Source organism: Anomaloglossus baeobatrachus, chromosome 2, assembly GCF_048569485.1.
Source record: "Anomaloglossus baeobatrachus isolate aAnoBae1 chromosome 2, aAnoBae1.hap1, whole genome shotgun sequence".
In the NCBI taxonomy this organism is placed as follows: Eukaryota; Metazoa; Chordata; class Amphibia; order Anura; family Aromobatidae; genus Anomaloglossus; species Anomaloglossus baeobatrachus.
Window position 1 is genome coordinate 525831361 of NC_134354.1, and position 17388 is coordinate 525848748.

A 17388-nucleotide genomic window follows, 5' to 3' on the forward strand; every position below is an offset into this window, starting at 1 on the left:
TCCGCTGCGGAAAAATCCGCAGCGTGTGCACAGCATTTCCAAAATGCCATAGAAATGGATGGGAAGTGCCTGAGCTGCAGATTTTCGGGAAATCCGCGGCTTTTCCGCAAGAAATCCGCGGCAAAATCCGCAGCGTGGACACATAGCCTTATAGTCCGAAAAATACGGTAAATTAAAGATTGTATAAATTCAATACAATGAGTATTCTTTATGTAACGAAACTGTAATACTCCTTTAATAAATCTTACAAAAGGCCAGATCTTGGCACAGTTCTAACATCTCAAACTATTACACTTCCTGGATCTTGTAGCTACTTCCTTTTTCATGCAACATCTATATAGTCAGCGTTAAAAAGATTCACTTTTTCAATCCTACTTACATTTACACATGAAGAAAAGAAGAGCGGAGAAAGCCACTGAAACAAGCAGGTGAGTACATTCACACATCACACGAGAGAGCGGGTAGTCCAGCTACTAGGCTCAAACATAGTTATTACAGCTATATGGTGTTATAGAAACACTGCCTTTTACAGGATCAATCACCATAAATAACCGGTTCCAAACAACTGTTTCTCTGCCAACACTCAGATTGTTACCAATATACATTAGAAAGCTGTACATTGTGGAGGTGTTCTGCCAGGGGTTTGTTACAAATGTATGACAGAATACTAGAGGAGATGTCAATTACAACTTCTCCAGGAATCAATCCAAACCATGGAAAGAACCAACTAGGACCTTGTTAAAATGCACATATAGCCAGCTCAGATACAAGCGGTACTTAATGTAATCACTCAATAGTTTTGGAATACTTTTGTGCACCCCCCCCCCCACCCCAAAACACATAACCACACCTAAAGTAGACCTTGTAATAGCAGGACCACCTAGCAAATAGATGTTCCGAGCAATGTATGGAAAGGGTCACGGGCAATGTAATGATGTCAGGTGATTATAGTGTAAATTATACTGTTAAATGTTTTCTTTACTGCTTTATATTGTCTCATCATGTGCAGCTCATCCACAGGATATTTAGTTATGGTCTAATAAATGCAGATTACATCACTAGGACACAAAAGATACCTAACCCCAATCCTCTGTTCCTCATGGTACACGGAAACTGTGAGCAGTAGCTGCTGTACATGCTCTGTGCCCAGTAGTGTACTTGCTCGACCGTTCACAGCAGGGCTGTGGAGTCGGAGTCGGAGTCGTGGAGTCGGAGCTCATTTTGGTGGAGTCGGAGTCGGAGTCGGTATAAAATGCACCGACTCCGACTCCTAAAATATATAATAAATTGGGGACAGGAGTGCAATGCAGAATGTGCTGAATATTTTACTAAATAACAACATTTAGTATAATGCTTATATTTAAGTGAAAAATTTATTGTAGTACAATGTGAACATCAGACATTTAATTGTTTTTATGATACAATAATCAAGATATTTGGATAGAACATAAAATATTTATTGGAATACAACTTTAGAACACAAAAAAACTAATAAATTGTAAATATGTAATATATATAATATATATATATATACAGTGTATATACACACACACAAGATATATATGTAATCTACTGTATATTACATAGTGTATTACATATTTACAATTTATTACAGTTTTTTGTGTTCTAAAGTTGTATTCCAATAAATATATTTTATGTTCTATCCAAATATCTTGATTAATGTATCATAAAAATTATTAAATGTCTGATGTTCACATACACATATTCATGTACTACAATAAATTTTTCACCTAACTATAAGCAATATATGTAGGAGTCGGAGTCGGAGCCGGAGTCGGAGTCGGAGCCGGAGTCGGAGTCGGTGCAAGAGAATTTGAGGAGTCGGAGTCGGAGTCGGAGTCGAAGGTTTGGCTTACCGACTCCACAGCCCTGGTTCACAGAACTCCGAGTGAAATGAGTGGTGCACATGTAGCTCGGACACCTACAGCCCACAGTCCGTGTATCACCACTCTAGAGATACCTCTGGAGAAAATAAGGGGAAAAAAATAACATTGAAGCAAAAAATGTGGTCATGGGTCGGGTGGTGGCGGGGAGGGTTGGTTGAGATATGCTGCTGACACTATTGTGGGGGTAATAACCCCCAATTCTGTAGTAATATCCCCCATCCAAGTATAAACTGTATGTCCCCCATCATGGGCCCATCCTGGTATGTATGCCTCCTGTTATACTGCACACACACAAAAACCCATTGTACTCCCATACATGCCGCTCCCCTGCTCTTCTGATGCAGACAACGGACTTCGACGTGTAAGCGACTAGCAGCACATGACGTCACAGCATGCATCCCCAGTTACACGCCAATGTTCGCTGCCAGCTAATACAAAATTAATATCTCCTGCTTTCCACACCCTGTAGTATGGGCGTGGGGAGCAGTAATATTAATTTTCTTTAATAGCGGACAAACAATAACGCCAGCCGCTGCAGGAAGCCATAGGCGTACACATGTGCCTGCTATGAAAGAGAATGAAAATTCCCTTCTAGCCCCGCCCATAATCCCAGCCACCTCTCTGAGCCAGCTTCAGTGCAGAGGTGGCCGGTATTATGGGTGGGTTAGAAGTGAATATTCATTCTCCAGTAGTGGCACATATGTTAACACCAGATGCCAGAGCAGCCTGGTTAAGTTTCCTGTGACCCTGCTCCACCACTGTGCCCCCCTAGCGAGGTACATCTGGAGTATAAGACGTACCCCCCCACACTTTCCTCTCAAACTTGGGAAGGTAGGGAAAGTGCATGTTATAGTCCAAAAAATACGGTATACATAGGCGATACCTATCAGTGCAATTCTGGCTCAGATGTTAAGACTGCTGAAAAGTAATCTTTAAAAAATAAAGGAAGTGTTGGTCTATTGTTAGTGCTTTGTTTGGATGTTTTCAGGTTTTTAAATATAGACGCTAACATGGTTAAAAAAAAAAACACCAATGTGTAGAATGTGTTTACCATAAATACATGTTTTAAACTAAAGGATGTAATTTTATTTTCCGATGAAAGGGGTTGTCCACTCTTCTCATTCAAAGTTATTATATAAGTGGATGTGTGTAAAAATCACCCATAGGGTGCATTCAGATGAATCGAAGAGAGATTGGACCGCAATGCTCGGTCTGGCCATGGCTCTCCTGACCAGAGCGTGGCAGCTTCATAAATTTCTTTGCAGCTGTCACGCACAAATCGCGAGAGCCGCGGGCAGTCCGACCATTGTAGTTCGATCTCAGACCGAGTTAATCGGTTATCTGACAGTCCATCAATGAGCATTAAGGAGATCAGACAGACATTTCATCAAAGAAGAAAAAACAAAAAGCCAGCACTAAATGTGCACTACTGCACTAAAAATTCCAAACTGTACTTATTATAAATTTGAGATTTTTGGCAAAAAATTGCAATTTCTTGAGCTACCCCGCCACGTCACAGCAAATCTCTTTGGGGCAGTCCTACACTAAAATATTTTTATAAAATGTGCCATGCGGCCTCACATATGAAATAGTAGAACTGCTCTTAGCAGGTCTTTTTCAATCCCGTACCCATGACTGTACTTATTATAAATTTGAGATTTTGCCAATATAATAAGTACAGTTGGAATTTTTAGTGCTGGAGTGCACATTTAGTGCTGGCTTTTTGTTTTTTCTTCATTGAATTGGTCGATGGCTGACCCCCACCTTGCTATGCACCCCACTTGGGATGTATTCCACCTGTCTAGATTTTGGCGGTTGGTGGCTGTTCACATTCAGTCATCAGGCCCTGTCCACTGGCTATTTACTTCATGCATTTGCTTGGACCTGTGCCGCCCACAGCCATGACTCAGTCATGGGTACGGGATTGAAAAAGACCAAGTAGGTGCTGCTAAGATCAGTTCTACTCTTTCATATGTGAGGCCGTCTGGCACATTTTATAAAAATATTTTAGTGTTAGGACTGCCCCAAATGAGATTTGTCGTGGAGTGGCAGGGTGGCTCAAGAAATTGCAATTGTTTGCCAAAAATCTCAAATTTATAATAAGTACAGTTGGAATTTTTAGTGCTGTTGTGCACATTTAGTGCTAGCTTTTTGTTGTTTTTTTTTTTTAATTTTTTTTTGACATTTCATCAAAAACGGTTTTAATATTTTGATTTATTTTGCCCCTTGGAGCTCAAGATGGAGAGTTTTGGTTTTTTTTTTAGTGTTTCAGTACACTATGCCTGCTTAAACAAAACACAACCATCCCCTTGGAATGACCAAACAGTTCAGTGCACCTTCCGACCTACTTTTTTTTCCATCTGTTTCCTCTCATATTTGGCTTCTGTAACAACAGAGCTGTCATTCAAGGAAAAGAGGGCACATATAGATGCCAAATAAGGTTTGAAGGTCCATTGAACGCCTGTGCTTGGTTTGAACAGTCATTTTGTGCTGACATACATTTGGTTGTCTTTTTAAAAGAAACATAATATTTTTCAATTACATTAAGTCAAAGAAAGTTTAGTGGAAATGTTAAGAACAGTAAAGTGAAGCAAGAGGAAAAAAAATGTCTTTTTGGGGGGTAGCATGGAAAACCTATACCCCAGAGGTGCATTCATTGAAAGTGCATTTCCAAATCTGTGTATGTAGGCTTTACGGTAAAATGGAGCACGGTACAAAAAGGATGTTGACAAACCACTTCAGCTCAATCACAGCTATAAAAGGATTACATGTTTTATTAGCCGAGGGAGGAAACCACTAAACGAGAATACAACTCTTATTAGGTATGTGCAAAGAAAAGTTTACAATAAAAACAGAGCGTTTCATTTCCAATAACATGCATGACGATAGATTACGGGCATGGAGTAAAGCAGTGAGATGAGCTGCTGCCCAGTTACATCACTGTGATGACCAGTTTCTTTTACGCCTAGCTCATACTGGAATCCAGCTTATTAAGAGGGTGACGCCATGATGAAATGTTCCATCAGGCCAAACAAAAGCTGCCTTCTCCTGTCTTTTCGGTTTAGGCACATGCCACATAAAAAGCCAAATCTTTGTGTCTATATTGTAGATTGTGCATCCACAGCATGTTAATTCCTCTTGTGGATACGTGGAGTTTCATGTGTGGATTTTCCCCATAGACTTGAATTTGATGCGGAAAATACACAGGGAAGAAACGCACACGCATTTTTAGTGCCTTTCCATTGAAAACGCACTAAAAAAAAAAATGTCATCCACACATGACTATCAATGAGGATTTGTCAACGCTGGGAAGTATTAAAAAGAAAGCTTTTCTAATATTTTATAAAAAAAAAAAAAAATGGCATACCAAAAAGAGAAAAAAAACAATGAAATACCAAGAAGAGAAAGAAGAAGAAAAAAAAAATAGAACGCAGCTTCAAAAAAAAAAAAAAAAAAGCATGCTAAAAGAAAAAAAAAAGCCATAAAACACATCGAAAAAATTCCCTATGTTGGGGTTTTTGTAATGTTTTTATTGTGCTCGTTTTTCTGCAGAAAAGAAGCTGCGTTTTACAGTAGCAGTAAAAACTATGAGGTTTCAGAAATCTCACGCATTTTTTCCTGTCTGAAGTTAATCACTGCAGTGTTTTTTTAAAATCTGAAAAATGTCAATTGTTTCAGTATTTTGGCAGAATTTCTTCATCCATGGAAAGCAATGGGAAATTCCAAAAAAAACAAACACACAAAAAACAGCAAAACATTTGGGCTCCATTTTTGTGTGAATAAAACTAAGTTTATTAACATTTACGTGATTGTGCCTGTAAAACGAAAGCTGAAAAAAAAAAAAACATAGTAAAAAGCAAATAGCTGCATTTTATACAGTGTTGTTACAGTCAATAACAAAAGGTTTTGGCTGCAGTAAAAAAAATTAAAAAAAAACCTGCAAAAAATTAGTTTAAGGCTACTTTCACACTACGCTTTTTTAACATGCGTCCTGGACGGGTTTTTTTGCTGCAAAAGCAGGTCTGGGTTGTTTTTGTTTTTTTTTTTTAAACAGAAACACATGCAAACGTATGTGTTATTTTACAGGATCCTGTCACCTGAAATTGTGTGCGGGTATTGGAGTCATGTGATAGGGAGTGAAGGGAACTGAACCAGACAGACAGACAGAAAGAAAGAAAGAGAGAGAAGAGAGACTACCACACCAATCATCACCGCACACACACAGGCACTACCGCCCCCATCATCACTGCACACACCGGCACTACTGCCCCCATCATCACTGCACACACACCGGCACTACCGCCCCATCATCACTGCACACACCGGCACTACCGCCCCCATCATCACTGCCCCCATCACCACCGCACACACCCCGGCACTACCGCCCCATCATCACTGCACACACTGGAACTACCGCCCCATCATCACTGCACACACCGGCACTACTGCCCCCATCATCACCGCACACACACCGGCACTACTGCCCCCATCATCACCGCACACACCCCGGCACTACTGCCCCCATCATCACTGCACACACCAGCACTACCGCCCCCATCATCACTGCACACACCGGCACTACCGCCCCCATCATCACTGCACACACACTGGCACTACCGCCCCATCATCACTGCACACATCGGCACTACCGCCCCCATCATCACCTCACACAACTCGGCACTACAGCCCCCATCATCACCGCACACACCGGCACTACCGACCCCATCATCACCGCCCCCATCATCACCGCACACACACCCCGGCACTACCGCCCCCATCATCACCGCACACACACTGGCACTGCCGCTCCCATCATCACCGCACACACACTGGCACTACCACCCCCATCATCACCGCACACACACCGGCACTACTGCCCCCATCATCCCTGCACACACCGGCACTACCGCCATCATCACTGCACACACACCGGTACTACCGCACCCATCATCACCGCCCCATCATCACTGCACACACCGGCACTACCACCCCCATCATCACCGCACACACCCCGGCACTACCGCCCCCATCATCACCGCACACACCAGCACTACCGCCCCCCATCATCACCGCATACACCCCGGCATTACCGCCCCCATCATCACCGCACACACGCAGGCACTACCGGCCCCATCATCACTGCACACACCGGCACTACCGCCCCCATCATCACCGCACACACGCTGTCACTCAGCATGGGGGCATGTCTGACTGCAACCAATCATAGGCGCCGGTGGGCAGGGGAAGCAGTGAATACGAAATGGAATAATGAGCGGCTGGCATTTTCAAAAGAAGAGAAGCCGCCAGAGCAGTGTGACAGTCGTGCAGTACCGCGCCTGTGATCGGTGAGTAAGAGAGGGGGTGAGAAGGAGAGATTGAGATAAAGAGACCGAGAGAGAGAGAGAGAAACTCTGATCATGCCAGGCTGGTTTCTGCCCAACAGGATCCTGTCTATCAGCATGCCAGCGTTCACATGCGATTGCGTGCGGTATAGTCAGGATCCAGTGGCAAACAGTATTTGGACGCAGCTAAAAAACGCTACAAGTAGTGTTTTTGAAAAATGTTAAAATACTCACTATAACGCACGCAAACGCATGTGAACACGTTGCCGCGCATTGAAATTAAAATGTATTTGCACTGGATCTGCTTTTGCTGAAAAAAAAAACATTCAGGACGCATGTTAAAAAAACGTAGTGTGAAAGCAGCCATAGGCTATGTGCGCATGTTGCGTAAAAACATGCAGTTACGCTGCGCTTTGTAGCGCAGCGTAACTGCATGCGTCCAGCGTCCCCTGCACAGTCTATGTGCAGGGGCCGTGCGCACGTGGCGTCTAAGAGCGCAGCGCTTCGGCTACTGCCGAAGCGCTGCGCAAAAAGAAGTGACATGTCACTTCTTTCCTGCGCTTTGCCGGCAGCCCCTGCTCTGTCTATGGCAGGAGCTGCAGGCAGAGCGCATGGAATCGGCGCTCACTACGGACATTTCTGCAGCGATCTAAAGCGCACATGTGCTCTTCAGATCGCTGCAGAAATATCTGCAGGGCTTGTACGCAACGTGCGCACATAGCCTAATGGGTGCAGAAATGCTGCAGGAAAATCTGCAATGTCAAAAGTTCACCAAATATTCTGAGGCAACGCTACTAGGGCAATGTTAACATTGTTTTATTGCAGCTTTTTTTTTTTGGGCTGCATTTTTTCTGCGTTGTACAGCACCAGCAACAGCTTTGAGATATCAGAAATCTTCAGAAATCTCATGCACGCACAGCTTTTTTTCTTTTCTCTTGGCTGAATTTGAGCTCTGCAGCATTGTTAAAAACCTGCAGCATGCCGAATCTTTCAGAATTTTTGAAACATTTTTTCACACGTAGAAACAATGAGAAATTGCAAAAGCGCAACAAGAGATTTGTGCTGTGTTTTTACAGCAATTTTAGTGAATAATATACGGTAACTATTATCCGGTTATTGTGGACAAAACACACATGTAACCACCTGAACAATGCAGCAATAAAATGCTGTAAGGCTGCTTTCACACTACGTTCTTTTAACATGCGTCATGAACGTTTTTTTAACGCAAAAACGGATCCAGTGCAAATGCATTTTCATTTCAATGCATTTGCAATGGACTCGCGTCAACATGCGTTCACATGCGTTTGCGTGCGTTATAGTGAGGATCCAGCGACTTGCAGCTTTTTAACTTTTTTCAAAAACGCTACTTGTAGCGTTTTTGAGCTGCGTCCAAATACTGCAAATCGCTGGATCCTGACTAAACAGCACGCAAACGCATGTGAACGCTGGCATGCTGATAGACAGGATCCTGCTTGCTCTACTGAGCATGCCCAGAAGCCAGCCTGGCGTGATCAGTGTCTCTCTCCCCCTCCATCTCTCCCCCTCCCTCTCTCTCTCCCCCGCCTGAGAGCGGCGAACGCTCGTAACCAAGGTAAATATCGGGTAACCAAGCAAAGCGCTTCTTAGTTACCCGATGTTTACTTTGGTTAAGTGTGAAGGGAGCCGGCTCCTAGAAGCTGCGGACACTCGTAACCAAGGTAAATAGCGGGTATTCAAGCAAAGCACTTCACTTAGTTACCCGATATTTACCTTGGTTACAGCTTACCGCAGCTTTCAGATGCCAGCTCCCAGTCTGTCATGTCCAGTTCCCCTCACTCCCGATCACATGACTCCAATGCCCGGCCATAAACTTCAAGTGACAGGATCCTGCAAAATAACATGCGTTTGCATGAGATTTTTTTTTGCAAAAACAGGATCCACTTTTGCAGCAAAAACACGTTCATGACGCATGCTAAAAAAACGTAGTGTGAAAGCAGCCTTATATGCATTTTTTATATTGCGTGAGGCCGCGCCCATTAGTCAGGTTCTGGCCGGGCACATGCATATTGCGGTCACATGACTGTCGATCATGGCTCAGAGACCGGCATATCCTCACAGCGCTCAGTGTGTGCACTGGGAGGATTCTTAAGTGTGCAGTGACAGAGTGACTGCAGACTGATTATTATAGACCGGAAAACCCCTTTAAAGTGAAATGTAACACCCAGTAGTAAATCTACATACATAATTGCCAGTTGTGGATGTAACCGTATCCCACAATGCACTGCGGCACTGTCAGTTGCGCAGCCGAAGTTCGCGCCCGCCATGGTAACCAGGGAAAACCGTGCAGGGACAGCAGTGTGGGCTGAGTAAGCCCAATTCTGTTCCTAGTGTAAGATTGTGATACCCATACCACATTCAGGTATAATGAGGCGTTGGTGTTTGAAATCACACATTTGCGATTTCATGGAGGAGTAAAGAGGCGTGTCACGGTATGTCTGCGCTTGCCTGACATCGCTATGGCTTCAGTGATGTTGGGGCGAATGAGGAAACATGGTGGCCCTAACAATCACAAATTTGTGATCTGACAGAGGAGTAAAGAGTATGTCCGCGCTTGCCTGAAATTGATATGAATACAGCGATGTTTGGGCGAGCGAGGAGACATGGTGGTCATGACGATGACACATAAGGAGGCGTGTTGGGGCGAGCGAGGAGACATGGGGGATCTAACGATGAGCGAGAGTGAAATACATACACATTATGTTTAGTTACAATAAAAATACACAGCCTTTAACACATTTAATTAGCCCCAAAAAAATATCCGTGGATCCAGGGGCCTCCCCTCCTGCTGTCACACGGCTGGGAGAAAGGGATCGTGGAAGCCCTGGAGTCTGACCTCAGATCCCCTCACCGCTGGCACCGCAAACAACACATACAATACACAAATGCGGAGGGATGACATACCACAGATATGTTGGAAATCACTAACAGTGTCCCACATGTCCACTGCTCCTGTCAGCACCACTGAGCATAGGCAGATGTTCATCTCACTGCACTCCCAATGCGATAGCATCAGGCCTATTTCTAGTTTACACATAAATGTGTAGAAGGAATAACACAAGAACACCACAATGCAGTCTTGTAAAAATAAAATAAAATAAATAAATATCCAGAACACTCAAATGCAAGTAATTAAATGGAAGAAAACAAGACATGAGTGTACAGGTCCCTATAATATAAAAGAAAAAGGTTCTTGCCATGGCTCCTGCCCCTGATCTTCGATTTAGATTCACCACCTATATCCCAAACAATTTAATTATAAAAATAAAAAAAGAAACTAACAAAAGTGTTAAATAATTTCCCCTTTTGTTTGCAGATGGACAGAGCACAAGAAGGAAACAATAATGGACCCACTGGGGAAGAGTCAGGCCAATATCTCTGGCTTGCCGGGGCACTGGTTGGAGGATTTTTAATACTTATGGTAATCACATTAATAGGCATTATTTTATGGAAGTTCGTTAAAAATCAGAGCAGATCACAGGACCAAACCTGGGCTGGGCCATCCCCGCTGGCAGATGGAAATATTCCAGAAGAAAGAAACTTTATGAACAGTGACATCTTGGGGAGAAATATGTCGCTGTCACATATAAGCATATCTCCAATAATAAGCAATGCAAACAACACAGAACAGGATTTCCATTGTGTAATGGGTGGAGAAATGAACCAGGAACATTTTGAGGAAGACGAAAATGCAAAAACATTAACAACTATTGTACCAGTTGTACCAGCAGCACCAAGCAAAAATGCAAGTCTTGTATCGGAGGCCGAGATGCTTTCACGAACCCCTGATGGCAAGATGTTTCCACCACCTCCACTTGATGTTCCTCAAGAATTTCCACTGCCTCCCCCACCAAGTACATTTCCTGAACAAGACATGCAAGACAATCACCTGCAAACTTCTCCTGAAATGAATACACATAATTATGCAAACAGCATTCACGAGACAAACCACTACCCAAAAAGTGATATGGATGTACAACACACCACAAATAACTTGGATGACCAACTTCTGCCACCACCTCCACTTGATGTTCCTCAAGAATTGCCATTGCCTCCCCCACCAAGTACTTTTCCTGAACAAGACGTGAACGACAATCACCTGCAAACGTTTCCTGAAATGAATTCACATCAGCAAGATGAAAACAGCATTCCCGAACCAAACCACCCCCCAAAAAGTGATATGGATGCTCTACACATCACAAAAAACTTGGATGACCAAATTCTGCCACCACCTCCACCAGACTTTTGAGGTAAACACACAATTGTCATTCGCAAGTTAACTATTTATCACATATTAATTTAAGAATATTGGGGCAGAATTATCAATAACTTAATATTTAGAATAGAGACCTTTAATAGCGGCCAGATTTATCAGGGTGGTTCACCTGGTGCTTAGATTGTCTAGTCCAGGGGTCTCAAACACGCGGCCCGCATGCAGCCCCTCATGCTGCCTCGTGCGGCCCCAGGCCCGTGCCCCTGTTTACTATCGCGTCCGGTGCAGGAGCCGCAGCCACTGTCTGCACTTTATGTCAGATGATTGTTTTGCAGTTGCTGCGCTCTCGCCGGCAACACAATGATCTGACATAAATCACTGACTGTGACACTGCAGCTGCTGCGATAGTAAACAGGGGCATGGGCCTGGGGGCCGCACGAAGCAGAGATGAGGCAGCCGAGGGAACGCGGGACTGGTGAGAAGAATGGTGTTTTTTGGGGTTTTTTATGTGTGTATGTGAAGGACGGCACAATAACCCCTTAGTCACCTATGACGTACTGGGTACGTCCTGGCTCCCTGGTACTTAAGGACCCATGACATACCCAGTACATCATGGCGAAATCGCGGCCCCGGAGCCCCGGTGGCTGCGATCGCTTTGCAAATACCTTAGATTCAGGGAGGAGGGGACCTCTGCCTGACCTCAGGAGGGGTGGTGTCTTCCCCCGGACCTAAGGAGGCTGTGATTGGCTGACGAACGCAGCTCAGCCAATCACAGCCACTGTAATGTTTCAACCATTGAAAATGGCTAAAACATTGAAATCCAGCCATCATCAGTGCAGCTGTAGCACCGATTATTGGCTGGAGCTGGGTGACCTCTGCTTCACCCTCCCCCAGCTCTGACTGGAGAGACCGGCCTTGTGACTGATCTCTCCAATCACTGTGGATCTCAGCTTCACTCCAGCGTCTGTGGAAGGTGACGGGAGCGATCGGTATGCTAGAGCCACTGCCCCCCCCCCCCATATAACTACAGGATGGGGACAAAGTGCCTACATTACTATGGAATGGGGATAAGGCTGGGGACATTTCTATAGAATGGGGACATTACTATAGGTTGGGAACATTACAAGGATGGGCACAATACTATTGTATGGGGACAATATTACTATAGAATGGGGACAAGGTGAGCACATTACTATAGGATGGGGACTAGGATGGGGCACAATATTACAGGATAGCAACATTACTACAAGGGGACAAGGATGGGAAACATTACTATAGGATAGGGATAATACTGGGGACATTACTATAGAAGGGGGACATTACTATAGGATGGGCACATTACTATAGGATAGGACAGTACTATAAAATGGGGACATTGCTACAAGGGGACATGGATGGGGAACATTACAATAAGATAGGGGAAAAGGATGAACACATTACTATAGATTGGGGACATTACTATAGGATGGGGACAAGGATGAACACATTAGTACAGGATGGGCACATTATGATAAGATGGGGACAAGTCTGGGGACATTACTATAGGATGGGGATAAGGATGAGGCACATTACTAAAAGATGGAGACAAGGATGGGGAACATTACTTTAGGATGGGGACAAGGATGAGCACATTACTGTGGGATGGGGACTAGGATGGGGCACAATACTACAAGGGGACAAGGATGGGCATGTTGCAACAAGATGGGAAACATTACTAAAAGATGTTGGTTAAAATTTCTATATAGTGCTAATTGTAACACTACTAGTTACAAGAAAGGAATACATTTTTTTTTATATATTTAAACAAAGAATGTACACGTTTGCTATAATAAACAAGTGAAAATGTTCAAAATCAGTGATCCAAAGGTGTGTAAAAAAAAAAAAAAATATATTATATATGGTACCAATAAAAATTTCACTTTATCCTGCAAAAAAGGCGGCCCCCCAAATTATTTTTTTCCTCTGTGCGGCCCAAACACCCAGCCGAGTTTGAGACCCCTGGCCTAGTCTAAGTTTACGCCATTTGTTAGCTTACTTTACGGCAGAAATTTGCTTGATAAATATTTTGTACTGTGAACAAGAGGGGGAAGACTATACTTAGCGGGCAGACACTGGTAAATAGCCTCACAGGCTTTGCTCAGCTGTTCCATACACTGGGCCAACAATCTCTGGAGGTGGATCCAGACGGGCTATGTCCCATAGGGAAGTGATAAACTATAGTTATGGAGACAATTACTGATCGAGAAAAGCTAAAGTGACAGTTGTAACTTCAATTTCATATACACACAGTGCCAGGACTGAAATATAACCACTATTCAATGTGTACGGACACAATCTCAAGCCTTATGAACTGCTCCAGGCAATACCAGAGTGGAACACGCTTTTCCTAACTGGCACCCTGACAGAAGCTGGCATTGTAGCTGTATGGTGTCTACAGTTAAAGGGGTATTCCCATCTCCAAGATTCTATCCAAATATGTAGTAGATGTAATAATAATAATAATAATATTAACAAATACCTCCAATTAGAAATGTAGTAAGGTCTTCTGATTTACTATGTCGCTTACCTAATGTTCAGGGCATTGCAGGACCTCAGGTATCCATGGTTACAACTATGCATATAGTCATTAGTAGCTGCTACTAGTGGCCATAACCATTGATATTTAAGGTCCTGCAATTGAGGTAAGCGACAGTGAATCAGAAAAACTATCCTACATTTCAAATTGGAGGTATTAGCTATTACTATTTTTACTAATATTATACCTATTACATATTGGGGTAAAATCTTGGAGAAGGGAATACCCCTTTAACACTACATCTACCACAGCGCATTGAACAGACTGAACAAGCCGGGGACTGCAGAGAGCTGGACTGGTCAGTGACCGATCATACACATGCTGGAAGAACACTGAATGTATTGTTGAATTTGAGTAGAAGTGACATAACTAGTGATTAATTAAAAAAAAAAAACCCTGTATACTTCATTAATATTTCTACCCCCAAATTAAAGTGGAAAATTAAATGCAGGACCACATTCACAGCTAACCCTCCACAAATATAAAAGGGCAAGGACATTTAAAGACAGACTGACACAGTTACTGCAATCAGCTCCAGCTTTAATACAGTTAACACACTACGTTACTGATGTTCTAGTAAAGCAATGCCATTCAATCATGTATCCCCCCTCCCAATGGCTGCTAAGCATTAGACCTCACACTGGCTGCTGGATTGGCTGCGATACACTTCCAATATATTTGAGTCAGCACTAGCACCAGTTCTGCAGTCCTCCGAATAGCTGATCAGATGTATGCAGAGCTCCTGCAAACAGCCGCACAATGCAGCTAAAAGGCACCAGCAGCAAGCAACTGTAGAGGACAGCTGGAGACATGCGGTTACATTAACTATGTATTGATTCTGGATGGGAAAACCAAGTGGTAAGTCTTATTTATGACTAAGATGCTAAAGGTCATAGAACGTATTGTGTATGCAAGCAATTACTGTACTATCTGCTGCAGTTACATTAGGCAAGAGGGTTCAGGACAGTAGCATCTCACGGAAAATGTAGTGCTACACATACTATATACACATACTATGTACACAATATATTTTATTTCAATACATATATATATATATATATATATATATATATATATATATATATATATATATATATATATATATATATATATATATATATATATATATATATATATATAGACCACACACACACACACACACACACACACTTATCTTTCTTGTATTATATCTATAACACAAATTGGAAATCTAAAGATTGTCATGACTAGTTCATCACATTAACTGCAAATGTTCTATTGTTTAGTACAATGTCTGTGGGGCTGATTTTAATGTCATTACAGGCAAGGATGGGATCCCGAATGACACCTTTCCCAGGACTCCTGATTATCTTATGCTCTGTACCAAATATTTTCTGCCTCTGCCCCTTGAAGTGTGCTTGCTCCATAAAGAACAGAAATGTGGACTGTTCTGGCAGCAGTCTTACTGCATTGCCACATGGACTCCAAGACAATATCACACGGCTGAATTTGTCGCACAATTACTTGACTAATTTAGACCACCAATTGACTCGGTTCACCAACTTAAGAGCACTTGACCTCTCGCACAACTTGCTCAAGAGCCTGCCGTCTCACTTGCCGAGATCTCTGTGGGAAGTGTATGCCGCACACAACAACATCACGATGCTTCATAAGCTGGACACTGCTTACCAGTGGAACCTGAAGGTGCTAGATGTCTCCAAGAACAGCCTGCAGAGGACAATCTTCATTAATAATACACTGATTAGTCTGCAGTTGCTGAACCTTAGCCACAATCATCTCTGGACGGTTCCCACCAACATGCCAAGCAACATACTGACCATTGACTTATCCCATAACTCTATAACTCAGATCTTACCTGGAACTCTGGTGAGAATGCCTAAACTTCAAACCCTGTACCTGCACAATAACAGATTTGCCTATATACCAAATCACGCTTTTGACCAAATGGTGCATATAAAAGAGATTACGCTCCACAATAATCCATGGTCATGTGAGGACACAGAGAACATGGACTATCTGATTAAGTGGGTGAATGTGAAGAAAAATCTCAATCCTTGTGCCAATAACACCAGGGAACAGATGACTGAGCTCCTACTAACTCCATATGAAGCGACAAATAAGGTGACAACAGAAATTCCATTACTTCCTACAACTCATTCTCATTTTCTTGAGGTTCAGGAAATCAAACTGTACAAAAAGGTCCAGTTCTCCGAGGTTGTTCCAACAACCCCACTGATTACAACAGACCATATACTTCTTACAAGCACAGAAGACTCTCAGTTCACAGATGACGGCTCTGCAGATGGGATGATCCACTTAGACTTTAACAATTTTGGAAAAGACATGGATAATTTCCTAAGCTCAAATGAAGTAGAGGAAATTGAAATGTACAGCCCCACTGTGATCCTAAGCACCGATAATGATCTATCGGAAGTAATCCTGAGCACAGATAATGATGGACCAAATAATGGTCAGGAGGTGGCCATGCCAAGCACAACTGTATCGGAAGAGGTACATAGCACAACCGTTAAACTCCACGTTGTCCCTTCCTCTGCAGCACAGCTGCATTCCTTACAATTCCCTTTTTACTCACTCCTTTCATGCTTGGCAATGTATAAGGGCATGATTTAAACAGGGTAAGGTAAGAATAATGTCTTTTTTTTTAACAAGCCTGAAACTAAATTTTAGCACTGTAGTATCCAACTCTCAAAGATGTCAAATTGTAAATCCAGCTTTGCTTGAATACTGAATGAGTCGATGAATGTCAATGCACCAAACCTCTGATCGCTGCTGATGTTATGTATGCCCTTACAATAAATAACCAAGAGCTATTTTATTAAACTGCAGTTGGATGTTTTATCTGCCGAACTAGATTTTTCTTCTCCAACACACTTTTATATGTACTGTGAAAATAATAGTATTTACAATACAGTTAATACAGTATGTCTTCAAATTTAGATAATCAGTAGGCTGGTTGTATGTAATTGTCAACTTAAGGTGCAAAGTGTCTGTAACATGAAACACGCAGGTGCATTGCTTGTACATTCCTTCCCACCCTGGTGGACAATACTGTACATCCCCCTCCCACTATACACATTGGCTCGCTGGCGGGTACACCTGCCTCCACTGGCAGATAGCCTGGTACATCCCACTCCTACTGGTGCACTGCCCTGTTACACACAAACACTGTCGATTAACACCGTACACTCCCCTTCCCCCACACTGGTAGATTGGTATGTTCCCCTTCCCCCTTGACTTGTTGATCACCTTGCCCATGCCCTCCCACACTGGCTGAACTGCCATGTATATTATCCC

General features: G+C 43.0%; 2 protein-coding genes across 3 annotated transcripts in view; one reads left to right on the forward strand and one right to left on the reverse strand.

Annotated features, from left to right (window-relative positions):
• The window catches only part of NF1 (neurofibromin 1), a 442125-nt gene that overhangs the window by 131238 nt on the left and 293499 nt on the right, over nt 1–17388 (reverse strand). The window lies entirely within an intron of this gene.
• On the forward strand, nt 341–16914 carry OMG (oligodendrocyte myelin glycoprotein). Of its 2 annotated transcripts, XM_075334307.1 has the most exons (3): nt 341–428; nt 10602–11535; nt 15376–16914. In XM_075334307.1, exons 2-3 carry the CDS (start codon nt 11422–11424, stop codon nt 16702–16704), a joined length of 1443 nt encoding a protein of 480 aa, XP_075190422.1. In that variant the 5' UTR covers nt 341–428; nt 10602–11421; the 3' UTR covers nt 16705–16914. The 2 variants fall into 2 exon arrangements, with proteins under 2 accessions (XP_075190422.1, XP_075190423.1); XM_075334308.1 differs by lacking the exons at nt 341–428; nt 10602–11535 and adding an exon at nt 14714–14931.